General features: G+C 35.8%; 1 protein-coding gene across 1 annotated transcript; it reads left to right on the top strand.

Annotated features, from left to right (window-relative positions):
* Nucleotides 1-4,681: 4,681 nt before the first annotated feature.
* LOC130939645 (receptor protein kinase TMK1-like) lies at nt 4,682-11,420 on the top strand. The gene is made up of 4 exons (XM_057867734.1): nt 4,682-4,823; nt 6,279-6,898; nt 8,432-10,697; nt 10,921-11,420. The coding sequence occupies exons 1-4, from the start codon at nt 4,682-4,684 to the stop codon at nt 11,418-11,420; spliced, it is 3,528 nt and encodes a 1,175-aa protein (XP_057723717.1).
* Nucleotides 11,421-12,221: the final 801 nt, after the last annotated feature.

The raw sequence follows: 12,221 nt of genomic DNA, 5'->3' as shown, positions 1-12,221 counted from the left end.
CCAATGCTTGTCCAGCGGAGTTTGCATAAATTGGCAGACTTTGTTGACGCAGAACGCAATTTCAGGCCTGGTGACAGTGAGGTATTGGAGGCTTCCAACAACAGATCTGTACAGACTCACATGCTCAAATGGCACACCATCTGTGGATGTCAACTTCAAGTTAGAAGTCATAGGGGTAGCAGCAGCCTTAGAGTCTCCCATGTTAGCCTTTTAGCAAATCATTAATGTACTTCGTCTGGGACAGTAGTAGGCCCCCACAAGATGTTCGAGTGACTTCAATGCCCAAAAAATACTTTAATTCTCCCATATCTCGAAGTGAGAACTTGGAGTGAAGTTGTTGCACTAATTTGGCAATGGCCTCTTTTGAAGTTCCAGTGACGATAATATCGTCCACATACACAAGGAGGAACTATGGCTTCACTGGTGTGTTTGAAGAACAGGGAGACATCTGATTTGGTAGAGGAGAATCCCAGAGTGTATAGTGCTGCCCTTAGAGTATTAAACCAGGATCTGGGTGCCTGCTTTAGACCATAAAGTGACCTAGTTAGTTTGCACACAACCTCCGAGCCACCAATTTCAAAGCCTTGCGGCTGTCTCATATACTTCTTCTTTGCAGGCTTCCATTCAAGAATGCATTATTCACATCAAGTTGAGTTAGGGGCCAGTGATTTTGCAATGCTAGAGTGAGAATAACCCGAATAGTGGCTGGCTTGACAACAGGGCTAAAGGTCTCCTTGAAGTCTATGCCTGGCCTTTGATTGAAGCCCTGAGCAACAAGTCGGGCTTTAAATTTGTTGATGGAACCATCTGGATTCTGTTTAACACGAAACACCCATTTGCTACCAATTGCACGTCTGTTCGGAGGCAGAGCAGTGAGCTGCCAGGTACTGTTCTTCATCAATGCTGCATATTCGTCTTCCATTGCTTGTCGCCAATGTGGTATTGTCATGGCTTCTTTGGCTGTTTTGGGTAAAGAGAAGGAGTGTAGTTCAGAATTGAAGAGTTTTGGTTTGGTGATGCCGTTCTTGGCACGGGTAGTCATGGAATGAGTGTTAGATGGTGCAGAGAGTGTGGAGACAGCTGCAGGTCTTGAAGGGTTGATGGAATTAGTGGTGTTGGCATGTGAATTGCTGACTTGATAGGCCAAATCTATAGATTGGGGATCTGAGTTAATAGATTGGTGAGGAGGAACTGAACTAGGCAAGGTGGAATGAATGAGAGGGATAGTTGGGAGGGTGGAGGATAAGGGTGATTCTGGAGAAGGTAATGAACGAGGAGTAAAGCCAAGAGTTGGGTCTTTGAAGGGAAAATGATCTTCTTGAAATGTGACATTTCTTGTGATCAGAATCTTGCCATCTGTTTTGAGGAATTTGAACCCCTTGTGGTGAATTGCTGGGCCAAGATAGACACAGGGCTCAGACCTGAATTGCAGCTTGTGTTTGTTGTAAGGGCGAGTGTTAGGGAAGCATAAGCAGCCAAATACTTTCACCATTTGAAGAGAGGGAGCTTTGCCAAACAATTTGCAGCTTGGAGATTGGAAATTTAACACTGGTGTAGGTAGTAGGTTTATTAAGGTTGCAGCAGTCATGAAGGCATCAGGCCAATATTGAACAGGCACTGCTGCTTCTGCCAACAATGTGAGCCCCATGGTTGTGATGTGCTTGTGTTTTCTTTCTGCTACACCATTCTGTTGGTGAACGTGTGGACAAGAGAACCTATGCACAATTCCTTCAGACCTCAAGTAGTTAGATAAACACAAAAAATTCTTTTGCATTATCAGATTGTAATGCTTTTATCCTAGTACCTAATTGGAGTTCCACCATTTTCTTAAAAGCAAGGAAGACAGAATAAATTTGTGATCTACTTTGAAGAATATAAATCCATGTAAATTTGGAAAAGGCATCAATAAAGTGAATGTAATAACGTGAGCCATTTATTGAAGGGACAGGGGAGGGACCCCAAATGTCTGTGTACAACAATTCTAAAGGTGCAGAAAAAGTTGAGGAAGAAGTGGGGAAAGGAAGCTGTTGGGATTTCCCCATACAGCAAGAGCTACAAAGTGACGAGGGAATTTGATAGGGTATTTTACAATTATTAAGAATCTTGGACAGAATTTGAGAAGAAGGGTGACCTAATCTCCTGTGCCACAGCTTGAAGTTGGATAATTTCTGCACATGGGCAGTGAGTGCAGCTGGGCTTAGGCTTTGTGCTTTAGCTTGGCCAAAACTATATAGACCCTGCTTAACAGTTCCTTGGAGGAGCGTCTCCTTGGAATCCTGACATTTCACCAAACACTTGTTAGGAGAACACTTAAAAGATTTCTTCGGAGTTCAGGAACGTGTAGCAATTTGTTTAGCGTAAAAACGTGCTTTGAAGAAAATGGTTTTAAGACGGAACTTCCAATATTAGATATTTGTAAGGCATTACCATCACCCACAATTACTTGCTCATTGCCATTGTAGCATGTAAATTCAGAGAAGTTGCTTCTGTCAGGAGTCATGTGTGGTTGCACCAGAATCGGGTACCAATTTGGATCATAAATTGTTGCTTGATCTAGAGGAATGTTGCTCGTAGCAATATTAGCACTAGTTCTGCCAGTTGACTGAGTGCTTCCACCTCCACTATTGTTCTGATTATTGTATCTATACCAGCAATCACGAGCACTGTGACCTGCCTTGTCGCATACTTGACAGACTATTCTATCATAATTTCTTCCATAGCTGCCATAGTTTCCTCTTCCTCGTCGCGGATTTGCTCGACCAGAGTTCATTCTGCCATTTCCTCGTCCTCTTTGCAAGAAACTGCCTCTATTGCTTGAAAAATTCCTATATCCTTCTCTATCACCATAGATAGATTCAGAATTGTATCTGCGCTGTTGAGACGGATGAAACTGTGCAACATTTGCCACCATTGGTTCTGCTTTCTTGAATTTCTCTAACCATTCTTCTTGTGCCATCAGCATTGCTTCTAACGCTCCAATTTGAAGAGGCGTGTCTCTAGTGTGATTGATGTGATAAGGAGCTATATTCTTCAGAGAGGCCTTCAAGAATGGCTTCAACATGTGCTGATTCATCAATTTGAGCTCCTACTGACACTAATGCATCCACAGTTTTCTTTATTTCTAACAAGTAATTTGCCATTGTACCTTCTTTCTTGTGTGCTGAGCTTTGCTCTCAATTGCCTGACCTGGCTTTCATTTGTGCAGCGAAAAAGCCCTGAAGTCTCTGCCAGATCTGATGAGAGGTTGTACATCCTACCATTCTTGCTGCAAATGACGGAGTCATTGAGGCTAGGAGCCAGGTTTTCAAGAAAGAATCTTGCCTCTTCCAGATCTTGAATTCTGCAGTTACTATGCCATTTCTTTTATCTTCTTCTGATCGAAATTGTGTTGGAACATTCACTCCATTGATGAAATCCACAAGCTCATGAGCTTCGATGGAGGCTTCAGCTTGATCCTTCCAAGGAAAATAGTTTTCCTCATCTAACTTGATTGAAATCGGAATCGAAAAATTGTGCACCACTGCTGCTGGTTGGTTTATTGCAATGCTTCCACTTACTGGTGGTGGAATAGCCATGGCTTGAGATGTTTCTGCCATTGAACCCTAGAGCTCTGATACCATGTAATGGTATCGGTAACTCAGAGTGTTGTGTGAGAGAGAGAGATGAAGCTTAGATGAATGAATAAGAGAATGAGAATGTGATTATTGTGTAGCAGTTACAGTAAGAGTTTATATACATATGTTGAGACACGACTCTAACAAACTTCTGTTATTCTGTTCTATTATCCTGTCAGTTAGGAAACAAAAATTTATACTTATGTAGTTATGTACTATACTACTATATAAGATTTTGGTAACACTATTTAAATATATTGCTAATATACAGTTATTAATATGCTGACAAATTTTAAAACTAATTTTGTGAGCGAGGTTGAAGTAATTTTTCAAAGAAATTAACAGGTGTGAATTAAAATGTTATGCTGACCTTAAGGTAAAGATGGTCATGCATTGAGAATTTGAGATTAACAATTCCGTTGCGAATACTTTAGGTATCTCCATTCTTGTTAATTTAAAACAAGAAAGTAGAAAAAATTCTGCTTCAAGTTTTGTGAATGGCTTTAGGAAAGGAGACAACGGTGAAACAAGCGATGATAATCATAATATTAGTCTATGGTTAAATACTTATTGGATATGAATAAAGAATTCATTCCTGAACATTAATATAGTGCAGACCAGCAATCAGAATCGAAAATATGAAGCCTGAATAATGTTGAGAGAGATCTGTTAAATACTTAAATTCTAGAACCACAAAACACCACCCTGCACAATATATGACAATCTTAAATCATTTAGTAACAGAGAGACTCTATGTCTATGGTGTATGTATCTTCCAAACCCAAATATAAGATGTATTTTGTCTTCGGTGTAAATTTTTCAACCATAAACCCATAACTCAGATTAATTTTGCAAGATGTGAAGTTACATAAAGTAGAACTAAATAGCAAAAACACAAATATCCGTTTGAGCGGCAACGGCGACATTGCTCGTTGTAATAGTTTGGATGCGAAGTCGAAACTGTCTGCCAATTTGGACTCCGGGAAAGAAAGAATGAAATATTCGGTATCTATTTCAAATGAGAATTTGCATATGATGTCGAAGGAGAATCTTCTCATGATGTCTTAATGTCCAACAATCTATATTGCTTGCTGGAGAGTGGAGAAATGCGTGCCCTTAGAGTAGTTGTGGAACTTGGTCTTGAGGATGTCGTGGACATTGTCGGGGTTGAAGGTGATGTTATCAAAGACGTGGAAGTGGATGCTTTTGGTGGGTGAAGTGCAGAGGAAGTGGATGTACCAGTCACAAAGATTTAGAAAGTGTTGTTTTCGAATAAAGGGGTCAGGGATTATTTTGTCCCTTGTTAGAGTTGTCAGGGATCATTTTGTCCCATGTTAGAGTTTTCAGAAATCATTTTGTCTTCCGTTAGAGTTACCGAAGCCAAGGACCTAAGTGACTGACGGAATTAATTGTTAGAGACAACCAATCGAGTAATTAATTTTAGTTGGAAACTAAAATATCTTATTTAAAATTTTTTGAGAATCAAAATGGGTATTTTACTCATCTTTTTTATTTATAGGATTAAGAAAAACTCTTAACAATAAATAAATAGAAAATGATATGCACAAAGTTTGGAGTACATACATAGCATGATAGAAAAAATTTTCAAACAATACAAATTTTTGATATCTTGATGAATTTACTAATGAAAAAAAATATTGCAAGAATAACAATGACTGACGAAGAGTTACAAACATTTTGCCTAATAGAAATAGAGAAATTGCTACAGGCCAATGGAAAATCATAAAAGATTTTGCTGGTATGCCTCTTTCTAATATTGATTTGGTCTCACAATTTAATAATTCTATGGTGTTGCGTGAATTGGAATATGACATTTATGTGATGCTTGAAGAACACGATTCAAATTTTCCAAAGCTGAATGAAGAACAGAAGTCAATTTATAATAGGATTATACATTGTGTTACTAACAAGGAACATGGGTTGTTTCTCATTTATGGGTTTGGTGGGATTGAAAAAACTTTTTTGTATAGACTCTTATCTGCCAAATTGCGTTCTCAAAGAAAAATTGTTATTAATATTGTTTTAAGTGGAGTTGTTTCATTATTGTTACCTGGTGGTAAGACAGCTCATTCTATGTTTTGTATCCCACTTGAATTGAATGAAGATACTATTGTAGAATTCCGAAAGATAGTCCTAAGGCTGATTTAATTCGGCTTGCTGAGCTGATTATTTGGGATGAAGCTCCAATGACTAACAAGCTGGCATTTGAAGCTTTTAGACAGAAGTTTTCAAGACATAATAACGTCGATTTCGGTGTCTTACAAAGATCTACCTTTTGGAAGAAAAATAATTGTTCTTGGAGGTGATTTTCGACAGATTTTGCCTGTTATTCCTAAAGCTTCTCGTGCTGAGATTGTTATGGCATCAATTAATTCTTTGGAAGCACTTTGAAGTGTTGACGTTGATAAAAAATATGCGGTTAGAAAGTGCTAGAAATCAATCAAATCTGGAAGAATTGAAAAGTTTTTCTGATTGGATTCTTCAGATTGAAAAAGGGCATATTGAGACAATAATTAACGAAAAGCTTTTGTTCAAATTTCAAATGAGTTTCTGATTTTTTTTCTGATAATCTAGTTGATGATACTATAAATGCAATTTATTCTGACATAGTTAAAAATTTTGATGATACTGATTTTTTCTAAGACAGAGCCATATTAGCTCTAATAGTAGAGATTGTTGAAGAAATCAATGATCACATTGTTCAATTGCTACCTGGGACAGAAAAAGAGTATATAAGTGCTGATTCTATATGTGATAGTGATGCTTATTGTGACGTTGATGTTGACTGGATAAATACTAAATTTTTGAATCAAATAAAATGTTCAGGGTTACCAAATCACTCATTGAAATTGAAGAAAGGCGTGCCTATTATTTTGTTGAAAAATATTGATCCAGCTGGTGGCTTATGCAATGGTACTCGCCTTATTGTTAGAGATCTAGGGACAAATGTGATTGAAGCTGAAATGGTCTCAGGGAGTCACATTGGAGATAAAGTTTTCATTCCTCGGATGAATTTAATTCCGAGTGATGTTAGGATACCTTTCAAATTTCAACGGAAACAATTTTCTATAAACTTGTGTTTTGCAATGACTATCAATAAAAACCAAGGTCAAACTTTATCCAGTGTTAGACTGTTCTTGCATCGACCGAGATTTTTTCATGGTCAACTCTATATCGCTATTTCTCGAGTGAAGAGCAAAGATGGTTTAAGAATTTTGGTATCTAGCGAGGAAAATGATGATTTTACTTTAACTCAGAATATCGTATTTAAAGAAGTATTTGATAATATTTTATAATTTATTTTGTTTTGTTTTTATATTAATGTTATTTTATGTGGTGGTTATTTTTTGTAATAATACTGCTCTATTATATTAAATATAAAAATAAATTAAAATATTAACCTATTTTATAAGATTCAGTTTATTCAAATACGTTTTAACAAATTATTTTTTTTATTTACTAAATTGTACTTTTATGAAAATATCTTTAAAATTTTTTTAATTGGTAAAATATTTTTTTAATATACTCATCAATAATTTTTTATTTATTAAATTCTAATTTTACCAAAATTTTTTTAATAATTATTTTTATATTTTACTATTAATTTCATAATATCAATGAACACTTTTTTAACATTAAATAAACAAATTCTTATCAATATGTATAACAATTAATATTAATAATTAATAAATTAATAAATTAATAAATAATTAACAAAACAAATTTTTTCAAATCAATAATTCACTAATCCTGAAATTCTAAGCCTACTCTAACCTCAACATCAGAGAAAAAAGAGCAGCCACCCTCCACCAATTATTATTACCATTTTAATTTTGATTCTCTATCCATTTTATTTTTCATTTATATTTTTGTGAAAAATTGCTAAAAGAGAATTGAAAAACATTTTAAAATATTATAGTTTAATATATTCACAATAAAAAGGATAATTATAAATAATAGTAAATTAATGGATTACATGTTCATATATAATTTTTTTCACACTTTTTAAATTTTGATCAAATTAAAAAAGTTAAATGATCTTTGAATTTATAAAAAAAAAATTCATAGAATGTATATTACTAAACTTACACTTTACTATTTTTCGTCCTTTTGTTTTAATTTTTTATCTTTTCTCTTTTTTTTTCTTCTTTTTCTTTTTAATTTCTTACTTTTTTTATTCTATCTCTATTTTATTTAACATATCTTTCGCTCATTATTTTTTTAATATGTATGCATTTTGTTATATTTATTTTTTTATTTATAAATGTATAAAGTAACATGCGCGTTCTATTTTAACTAATTGTATTTATTCATTTTAATTAAAATATCAAATTATTTATTTTTCATATAATGTATAAGACCGTGCGCGGGCATCACTAGTATTACAAATTGGGGGAAAGGTATATTTTTGCGAAGTAATATAACATTATTATGAGTTAACAACTATTTGTTTCAGTAATTAATTTGTTATTATCCAATATAATAAATTTACGTGCACTGTCCTCCGAAGACAGAGATTTACAACATGCAATGCAAGCCATCAATTTCCACCATTTTCGATCTCTCTTCCCAATCAAACAAGGAAAAAATGTTCAATTCGTTCCTTCTCTCTTTCTCTGCCTCTTCTTCCAATTGCACCTTCTCTGACCTTTCTCTTCCCTCAACAAAGAAAAAATTCCAGCTTTTTCTTGTTGTTCGGGGGAGTTTTCCCCTCGTTCAATGCAATGTAATAAACTTTATTCTTAAACCCTTTGGGGATCGTTCTCGGTTTCCATTGTTTTGATTTCACAATGCAGAAAGGTGCAGGGGGATTGATCATCATCATAGCGCTTCTTACGGTGGTTGGTGTGGGTCGGTGTCAGAGTAGTGGTAGTGATGCAGATGTGATTCGGATTCTGAAAACCAGCATCAATGCTCCAATGAGCTTTCAATGGACGGACCCTGACGTATGCAAATGGAGGCGCATTCAATGTGATTCGGCGAAACGCGTCACTGCCATACAAATTGGAAACCAGAATCTTCAAGGCACTCTCCCCAAGGAGCTTGAGAAGCTGTCAGCATTGCAAAACTTGGAGTGCCAAGGCAACAGTCTCACAGGATCGTTCCCTTATCTTCCCAAATCGGTGCAAAAGTTGATCATTCATGACAACAAATTCAACAGCATACCCAATGACATCTTCAAAGGGCTGGGTAGTTTGCAAGAAGTGAACATGGACGACATCCCTTTCCCTCCATGGCAGATTCCTCAAAGCCTTGCTGACTGTGTTGCACTCCGAACTTTCACTGCTCAGAGAGTTGGCTTTGTTGGCACAATCCCTGACTTGTTTGGCAAGAATGGTCATTTCCCAGGTTTGATTTTCTTGGGGCTTTCTGGTAATTCTCTTGAAGGTCCTTTGCCTCCAAGCCTTGCTACTAGTTCAATTGAGACCGTTTTGGTCAACGGTAACTCTAGGCTCAACGGTACCATTTCTGTGTTGAAAACCATGACATCCCTTAAGCAATTCTGGGCTCATGGTAATGCATTTACCGGTCCTATACCAGACATGTCTAACCATAATCATCTCTATGATATAAACTTAAGGGACAACCAGTTGACTGGTGTTATTCCACTCTCACTTACCACTCTTCCAAGTTTGAAAGTTGTGAATTTAACTAACAATCTCTTTCAAGGGTCCCCTCCCAAGTTCAAAGATGGTGTAGGAGTTGACAATTACTTGGATAAAGGGAGAAATCAATATTGCACACCCATTCCTGGGGAACCATGCAGTAGTGTTGTCAATGCTTTACTATCTGCTATTGAGCCCTTGGGTTATCCTCTGATTTTTGCTAAGACTTGGTGGGGTAATGATCCATGTGGTAATAAATGGCTTGGGATAATTTGCTCAGGTGGGAACATTTCAGTTGTTAACTTTCAAGGCATGGGTTTGTCAGGTGCCATTTCTCCTAGTTTTGCTACCCTTACATCTGTCACAAAGTTGGTTCTTTCAAACAATAATCTTACTAGTAAAATACCAACTGAACTTACCACTATGCCTCATTTGCAGGAATTAGATGTTTCCAATAATAATTTATATGGTAATGTACCTAAATTCCGGGATGGTGTAGTTCTTAAATTAGATGGGAATCCTGATATTGGAAAGGATAGACCCAGTTCTTCCAGCTCCTCAGATTCTGAAGATGATGAGAATAATAATAATAATAATGATAATAATAATAATAAGAACAACACTACTAATTACGTTATTGTAGGAGTTTTGCTGGGGATTTTTATCTTACTTGTTCCAGGGATTTTGATATATATGTTCTTGTGCCGCAAAAAACCTAAGCATGCAAGAAAGTTTCAACATCCAACCGCAATTGTGATACACCCTAATCATTCTGGTGATAGAAATGCCATGTTAAAGATAGCAAGTGCTGGTGTTCATGGTGGAGGAGCAGAAGTATTCAGTCCTTCTAATAATGCTTACCAAGTTGAATCCAGTGGTAATCTTTTGATCTCAATTGACGTTTTGAAAGCAGTGACTAATAATTTTGCTGAAGAAAATGTGCTGGGAAAAGGTGGCTTTGGCACTGTATATAAAGGGAAATTGCATGATGGGACAAGGATTGCAGTTAAAAGGATGCAATCAGGAATAGTGGCAGAGAAGGGAGTGGATGAGTTCATGGCTGAAACGGCAGTGGTCACGATTCGACACAGAAATTTGGTTAATCTCATGGGGTATTGCTTGGATGAAAATGAGAGACTTCTTGTTTATGAATACATGCCTCAAGGTACTCTTAGTAGACATTTATTCCACTGGGAAAATGAAGGGTTAAAACCACTTGAATGGAAGACAAGACTCATTATTGCTTTGGATGTTGCTAGAGGTGTTGAATATCTTCATGGTTTAGCCCAACAAACTTTTATCCATAGGGATCTCAAACCATCTAATATTTTGCTCGGCGATGATATGCGAGCTAAAGTTGCTGACTTTGGATTAGTTCGCCTTGCTCCGCAAGGAAAAGCCTCGTTTCAGACCAGACTTGCTGGAACTTTTGGATATCTAGCACCAGAGTATGCAGGTAGGTACATATTAAATGCTTTTTTTTTGTTTATATTATACTAGCCACTAGATTTAATTTATGACGCATTATTACACGTGAAAACTCAAGTGCAGATGTCTTCATGTCAAGTGATAGATAAGAATAGTTAGATGTTTGACTAAATTGCTATCTAATGATTTTCAACTATCAACTTAAGACAGCTGCATATGTATTTATATGTCTTATTTCACAAATGATGCAGCCACTGGAAGACTTACAACAAAGGTTGATGTGTATAGTTTTGGAGTAATTCTGATGGAGCTCATAACTGGAAGGAAAGCACTTGATGAAAGTAGACCAGAAGAGAATTTCCACCTAGTTTCATGGTTTCGTCGAATGCTACTTGACAAAGATTCATTTCGAACCATCATCGACTCGACAATTGAAGCTGATGAGGAAACCTTGAGTAGCATCAATACAGTTGCAGAATTAGCAGGCCATTGCTGTGCAAGGGAGCCACACCAAAGGCCTGACATGAGCCATGTGGTGAATGTGCTTTCGCCTCTTATTGAGGTGTGGAAACCTACAGAACCAGATGTTGATGAAATATATGGAATAAACTTTAACATGACATTGCCAGAAGCACTTCAAAGGTGGAAGCAATTTGAAGGAAATAGCACTCTTGATTTTTCTTCAAATAGTTCTCCTCCACATTCTGGAATTGCACCTTCATACAGATCTTCAGATGGACGTCCAAGTTAGAAAACGTTTGACATTGATGGCCTTAAACTTCACTATTGTATTTAACATTTTTTTCTTTTTTATTTTTTGTTATTGTTTAATGATTGAGTGCAATGTATGTGTAGTTGACCATCTATGACACCCTCCATCCCTTTGCAGAACATCTTCACCCTAATGCCTTCATTCTAAAGGGAAAAAATAAGAAAAGAAAGAAGAAAAAGATAACAATTTTTTTATTTTTATTTTTTTAACAATGGGATGCAAAAGGATAGAGGTGTTGAGAATAGTTTCTGTTTACTGTTTCTTTTTTTGGTATACGTTATCTCGATGGAATTAGAAGCATTGTTCTATCACAAATAATAATAAAAAAAGAGGTTTTGGATGAGATTAATTTTGTTTCGTGAAGGAACAACGCAACATTTCATGATAAACATACATGTATATATATTGTTTTGGTTTGTTTCTAATACTGCAGGCAGCTATGATGCACGGATACGGACACAAGACCGATACGAACACATAAATTTTAAAATCTTATAAGATACGGGAACACGATATATATAAAAAATAAAGTATTTTTTAGATACATTACAATGAATTTTTGATATTTTATTAATATTAAAATATAAAATAATTTTTTTAATCGACTTTAATGTCTTCTTTTAACTATATAAAAATATTTAAAATATTTTTATTTCTAAAATCATTCTAAGAATACATGTTAAGAATAAGACTGGATACGCTAACACGTGATAACATTTAGGTGTGTCTATGTGTGTTCGAAAAAGAATTTTTTATTTTTTATTAAGACACGGTTGGATA

This window comes from Arachis stenosperma, chromosome 7 (genome assembly GCF_014773155.1).
Source record: "Arachis stenosperma cultivar V10309 chromosome 7, arast.V10309.gnm1.PFL2, whole genome shotgun sequence".
Taxonomy (NCBI): Eukaryota; Viridiplantae; Streptophyta; class Magnoliopsida; order Fabales; family Fabaceae; genus Arachis; species Arachis stenosperma.
Note: the sequence above shows the minus strand (reverse complement) of the source record. Positions and strands in the feature narration are given on the sequence as shown.

Excerpts from the sequence above, each read along its gene's own strand:
- LOC130939645 (XM_057867734.1), top strand. The coding sequence starts at position 4,682 with ATGTCCAACAATCTATATTGCTTGCTGGAGAGTGGAGAAATGCGTGCC. Across the intron at positions 4,824-6,278 it reads CGTGGAAGTGGATGCTTTTG|ACAGAGCCATATTAGCTCTA; the intron begins GTGGGTGAAGTG and ends ATTTTTTCTAAG. Across the intron at positions 10,698-10,920 it reads TCTAGCACCAGAGTATGCAG|CCACTGGAAGACTTACAACA; the intron begins GTAGGTACATAT and ends CAAATGATGCAG.